This window comes from Myotis brandtii, unplaced genomic scaffold (genome assembly GCF_000412655.1).
Source record: "Myotis brandtii unplaced genomic scaffold, ASM41265v1 scaffold209, whole genome shotgun sequence".
Lineage (NCBI taxonomy): Eukaryota > Metazoa > Chordata > Mammalia > Chiroptera > Vespertilionidae > Myotis > Myotis brandtii.
The window spans coordinates 662222-668871 of record NW_005357806.1 but is presented as its reverse complement, the minus strand read 5'-3'; the positions used below and the strand labels follow the sequence as shown (position 1 = coordinate 668871).

General features: G+C 43.1%; 1 protein-coding gene across 1 annotated transcript in view; it reads left to right on the top strand.

The window, feature by feature from the left end:
- DENND5B (DENN/MADD domain containing 5B) overlaps positions 1-6650 on the top strand; it is an 88672-nt gene that overhangs the window by 65579 nt on the left and 16443 nt on the right. Inside the window, exon 14 of the mRNA XM_014539237.1 lies at positions 6123-6251. Coding sequence (XP_014394723.1) covers positions 6123-6251 — 129 coding nt within the window. The remainder of the gene's footprint in view (positions 1-6122; positions 6252-6650) is intronic.

Here is a 6650-nt window from a genome sequence, read left to right as displayed (position 1 = left end):
GGCCCACGGTCCCCTGCAGCTGCGCCCAGCCCAGGTGAAGCCGGCCCGGGTCTTGGGTGCCTGCGGCCAGCCAGAAGGAGGGAAGCCTGGGTCCCAGGTGCCTGCAACCAACTGGAGCAGGGAATCCTGGGTCCCAGGTGCAGGGTGAGGTAGAGGCGATTAGGGGCGATCAGGCCAGCAGGGGAGCAGTTAGGGGTGATCAAGCAGTCAGGCAGAGGTGGTTAGGGTCGATCAGGCAGGCAGAGGGGTTAGGGGCAATCAGGGAGGCAGGCAGGCAAGCAGTTAGGAGCCAGCCAGCGGTCCTGGGTTGCGAGAGGCAGTTGTACATCCCCCGAGGGGTCCCGGATTGGAGAGGTTGCAGGCTAGGCTGAGGGACCCCCCTCCCATGCACGAATTTCATGCACCGGGCCTCTAGTTTTTACTTGTCAGTCGGTAGCACTGAATACATTTGCATTGTTGTGCAACCATCGCCACTATCCATCTCCAGAACTTTTTTATCATCCCAGACTGAAACTCTGTACTCATGTAAACAGTATTCTCCCTCCCCCACCAGAGGGTGTGGTGATCAGGAGGCTGCTGTTGCTTGGATCTGCTGCGTTGATTTAAAGGCACAAAATACAACACAACAAGGCACAACGTACCAGGCCTTCCTTCCTTTTTTAAGGCTGAATAATACTCCGTTGTATGTGCATACCACATTTTGTTATCCATTTATTCATCAATAGACATTTGAGTTGTTTCCACCTTTTGGCTGTTGTGAATAATGCTGCTATGAACATACGTATTTGAGTCCCTGCTCTCAGTTCTTTTCTGTATATACCCAGAAGTGGAATTGCTTGGTCATATAGTAACTCTATGTTTAATTTTTTAAGGAACCATCGTACTGTTTTCCACAGTGGCTGCACCATTTTACATTCCCACATGCAATGCGCAAGTGTTAAGTTTCTCCACATCCTCACCAGCACTAGTTATTTTCTGTTTTGTTGGTTTGTTTGTTTGTTTGTTTGTTTGGACAATAGCTGTCCTAATGGGTATGACTTCCCGGTTTCTTATGTCATACATAGCCATAGGTCTTTAAATGTTAAGCTAGAGTCTTCAGCTGTATAAGCTCAGATACCAACTCATTAGTAAACCAAAATGTAATTAGACTCTCAGATACTGACTCTTGCTAACCCAACAGGCTTACTTTAGACATCTAAGAGATATGGCGAAATAATGGGCTGGATCCACTCCTGTTCAGTTGTCTGTGAAGCCAATTTATTATTTCCTTAACCGATGACTTGATATTCTTTCACTGATATGGATATGCTCGCGGGGAAGCTAGATTAAAGTCAGAAGGCATCGTGCTCAGGAGCAGAGATGTGGAAGCCTGATCTTCCATCTTCGAAATAGTGATCCTGGTGCTCATGGGACTGATGTCATCTCAGAAAAGCCCTGCAGAAGCACTGCCCGTGTGTCTCTCGTTTCTCTGCTCCATTCTGCCTTTTTATTTATTGTTGTTCTTATTTGTGATATGTTTACTTTAGAATTTAACTCTCAGTGGACCAGCTTTTTTCCCTATTTTCAAATTCTGGGTTAGTACTTCACGTAAGTCCCTAATTGCTACCTAAATAGTTGCTGTAGTAGATCCAAGAAGAACATCCAAGTAATATTCTAAATTCTGATTTCTTTAAATCTGGACAATTGAAGAAAAAGCGTATTATCTAAGGCTTGGGTAGTATATCTCTCTGAGCCCATGCTCTCTATTGGGCACATGCCTCTGTCCTTACCTCATCTTCTCAAGTTTATCTCTTGAGGCAAGTACATTGGCAGTTTAGGGACTTTGAGTTCTCACAGATGTCAAGAGTCTTGGCACTGGACTGCTTAGCAGCTGTAAGGAGCCCCTCTGTCTTAGTATCTCAGACCACTTCCCAAGACTTTCAGAGTTGCCAAATATCACCAAATTGTCACTTGTAGAAAGACTTTTTGTTCGAATGAGAAAGGCTGGGGAGAGCAAATAACTGGACTGATTATCTACATAGAGAAGAGGAGGATTATTGTGGTGTTACCATTATTACCAGTTTTTTCCCAAAGTAGCTCTGCACATATCATCTAGCTGTTGGGCCTTATGTTCTTAATGACAAAATATAATTAATGATGCAGGGCATAGTAGAACATTATATGATCTAGGAGATTGTGAATACTATAATCCAAATATAGATATTCTGAATAGGTAAACAAATGAACAGGATGTGAGTAAATCCTAGAAATATTCGATTTACATATAAAGATGGGGATAAGTTACTTAAGGGTAAATTGGCAAGTGACTTTATCTTTTTGTAAATAATGTGTACACGTGTGCTAATGAGCATCTGGTTTTATTCAGCACTAAAACTGAGTAGTCATGATTGATTTTGTTACCCCTGGGAAGGACTATTTTGAGGAATTTTTATGACTGTACAGGATATGAGCTTATTCTAAAATTGGCTGATTCTTTTATTTCTCTAATAAATATTACTGGGGTTCGCTATTCATGCAGTAAAATAAGCACCAGGAAATGCAGATGACATTTATTTAGGTGCTGTCAATCTTAGAAATCATTCAGTTTGGGGAAACATGGTCTTGGCACCAGATTACTTAGCAGCTGTAAGGAGCCCATGACGCACAATACGAAGCTCATTCGAACTGGCTTCAGCAAAAACGGGGGATTTATTGGAGACATGTAAGGGTATCTTCCAGAGTCCAAGAGCAAGAATTGCAGCTGGAATGGAAGCAGTCTTGTCATAGGTCACTCTTTGTCTCACAGGACGCAAATCCTCTCTGCTTCTCCCGTTCTCTCCCTTCCCTTCCGGCTGTATGGTGCACATGCTCGCCCAAGCCCTGGCTTTAACATCCTGTCTTATTTTAAGCATTAGTTGAGAACTCACTTGGTACTAATTCCCAGTTGCTGAGAGGAAATCTGATTGGCTCAGCTTACGTCAGGCATGTGCCTCTGATCCAGTCAGTTGTGCTGAGGGGTTAGGAGTGTGGTGCCGTGGGTCACGGTGGCCCCCGGAGTTGTGTCTCCTGGGTCTGTGGAAGGGGAGCTTCTCCAGGAATGAGAGTGCCAGAAAGGAGTGACTGGAAGAAAACGGGTGGCACCTCTAGAATCACACTTGTGATCTCTGTGACCTTGGGTGGGTCACTCCGTTTTCTCATCTTTACAGTGAAATAATGATGTTCTCCCTCTCACTGGTTATTGTGATGATCAGATAAGACAAAGTACATAAAAACTTCTTTAAGTTAGAAAGCTTTGTATCAAGAAAGTAGATAAGTTATTTAAACCACACCATGTATGCTTTTCTGTGAATTAACAGGCTCTATTTTAGAAATAATACTTGTATGATATTATTTATGCTGAATGCCATTATAACTATCTATAACAAATTATTCCAACTAAAAAGAGATTAAAATGGTATGACTACATGCCCCGGCCAGTGTGGCTTAGTTGGTTGGAGAGTCATTTCGTATCCTGAAAGGTTGTGGGTTCCATTCCCGGTCAGGGCACATACCCAGGTTGCAGGTTCACATCCCCAGTTGGGGGTGAGTACGGGAGGCAACAGATCTCTCGCTCTCGCTCTCGTTCTCGCTCTCGCTCTGTGTGTGTGTGTGTCTTTCCCTCCCCTCCTCTCTATAAAATCAATTTTTTTAAAAATCACATACCACATATCCTCAGTGGAAGATTTAATAAAAATGGTATAGCTACACAGAAAAACATTTAATAGAGGATTAAAGTAGTTTAATAACACAACACATATAAATGTCCAAGCATAAAATTAGATAGTGATATACAAAGCAGCAGAGCTGTCTTGTGGTATTTTTTTTTAGCTTCTAATATGCGGTCAAGGGCATGTACCTGGGTTGCGGGCACATCCCCAGTGGGAGATGTGCAGAAGGCAGCTGATCGATGTTTCTAACTCTCTATCTCTCTCCCTTCCTCTCTGGAAAAAAAAAAAAATGGTATAGCTACACAGAAAAACATTTAATAGATTTGGATTAAAGTTTAATAACACAACACATATAAATGTCCAAGCATAAAATTAGATAGTGATATACAAAGCAGCAGAGCTGTCTTGTGGTATTTTTTTTTAGCTTCTAATATGTGCTGGGCCTTCTAGGGTACAAAGAAGGATGCAAGGCTACTCAGAGGTATTGGGCTCCTTGCTTGTCCTCAGGGAACTTGGCAAGATGAGAAAAACATAAGCCAAGAGAAAATGACCAAAGTAGTAGGCAGTGCACGATACATGTAGCTTAGACTACAGAATTTCATAAATTAGAGAGGTCGTTGGAGGCTGTCACGGTCAAGGGAAGCGCTCCAGCAGAAGCTGGGATTCAGACATGAATAGAATCACAGAGGGAAGCAAGTAATGGAACTCGGCGTCGCAGGAGCCACTGCCGTGACAAATCCCTCCCACCAGAAACACCAGCACAAATGCTTTTATGATGGGAATGCTGATTGCCACCTAAATAAAATGGTTTCGTTTTATGTGTTCCAGTTTTCCCCATTTTCCTTAAGCACAGATTGTTTTTCAAATTATAATTATTTTCCACTTTGTCATTCTTCACCTACCCTGTCTGCAGGTACCTGTTTAAGGCCAGCATGACACTAATTTCAGTAGAGTTTACTGTTTTAGAGTAGGAAGGGTATGTAGGGAAACATTAAGTGCTTATCAGCCTCCATATAGATTCATTTTCAGTCAATTCATTTTGAATTAAGTTGGTATTCTTGGATCGTGGGGGGGAGCTCAGAGCCCGCTCGGCGCTCACGGGGTTCCATGTAAATACTGTCGAAAGTTAAGTGGTAAACGCCTGAGCATTGCCCCAGGTCAGCCGTGTCATCCTTTGGGGAATGTCAGTAGGGTTGAGGGACAGCCAGTGCTGTTTCAGGAGCTCACCCCTGGGCTGTCAGGGCTCAGCACTGCCACCACCACCACCCATAAGAACCAGGCTCCAAGGGGGGCCTGCTTGTCCCCAGCTTTCTCCCTTCATGACCATACATAATGGTATTAGCCCTTTAAAAATAAGTGCGTCATAAATCTCATTCACACTTGTTTGCATGCCACCTCTTTAGTGTGTCTGTGTGATGTGATGTAATGCTTTACGTCTTGTTTATCAAGAGTGTTTGATTACAAATCAGCACGTAGGATCGAGGGCCTAAATGTTCAGATCCAAGGATTGAGAGAGAGGGAGAGAGGGAGGAAAAAAGAGAAATGTGTGCGTCTGGCAAAATAAGGCTTTAGTCCTTATTCTGAAAGCTTAGAATCATCAGACAAAAGATTTCGTTGCAATATTTATTACAGCTAGGATGAGTCATCTTAGATTAAAAAAAAAAAAATCAAAGGCGGATCAGAATCACAAAGACCTCAGTGACTCACTGTGGTGGTTTTACAATCGCCCCTCCCCTAGGCTTGTCCTTCCTGCCTGTCCTTCGTCCCCTTAGGAGGAAAATCATTTAGGAAGATAAACACAGCCCTATGGGGTTAGCATTGACTTCTACATGAATACCAATTTCCACATGTATGTTACATTCAACTGGCGTGTGACCACACAGTGTTTCTTTGTAGCCGCACAGTTTTTCAAGTCTTGCAAATTTTTTAAATGTTGAATTTATCAATGCAGTACAGTGTGTCTGCTGATGCCATAGAAAGTAAGATTCCATCTTTCCCGTGTGTTGTCTAGGGCTGCTGCAAATAATTCAGTGGATTAAATTTGCAGCAGATACTTTGTTAAACTATAGAATAATTATTTTGGATAAAAACTTGAATGTCAGCCTGTTTAGTTTATTTTCCTGAGAGTCAGGAATCACCAAGTGCCAGTTTATCTGTGAAGCTGAAAGAACATAATGAAACATTAAAGGATGAATGGGTTTCACATGCTTTGTTTATCTTAAGATGTAGCCTGTATGCTTGTGTTTTAAGGGTAATCCTGATGCGGGGCTAGATTCATAACTAAGATAGGACCTTCGAAGGTTTAATCAATATAAACTGTGTCTTACCTGTTGCTTCATTTAAGTATACATGAACTTTCCTGTGCAGAGTGCTGCAACCCTGGGTTCTTCTCCAGTTCTTAGGATCTACATCTTTTCTGTTGCTGCTATTCCCTAGGCACATTCAGAACATGAGTGAGATCAAGACTGACGTTGGACGAGCTCGGGCGTGGATAAGGCTGTCTCTAGAGAAGAAGCTCCTGTCCCAGCATCTCAAGCAGTTGCTGTCTAACCAGCCACTCACCAGGTGAGACAGGTTGAGGCCTTTCGGCGTCTAGGACCTGTGTGCTTACAAAGCACAGTGCAAAAGTTGACAAACCGTAGTTCTGTTTTTCTTACGTAACGAGGAGTCGGGGCTAGGCGGTCCCCCGTGCCATCCTGGATGCAGGCTCTTTGCCCCTCCTCCTGGACAGCCTCCTACAGTATATGCTGATCACCTATGGTTACAGGATGGCTTCTCTTGTAAAATTAATGAGTCAGAGGGTTTGACTGGTTTAAAAGAAGTATTACCAACAAACTGCTTTCCTGAAACTCTCAGTCCCACTGTCTGTCGGAATAGCTAGCTATTCATTGCCCCCCCCCCCCCTCGTCAGCACTGGTCAGCACTTCCTGATCTCTATTAGTTTTATAGACAAAATGTATTTGT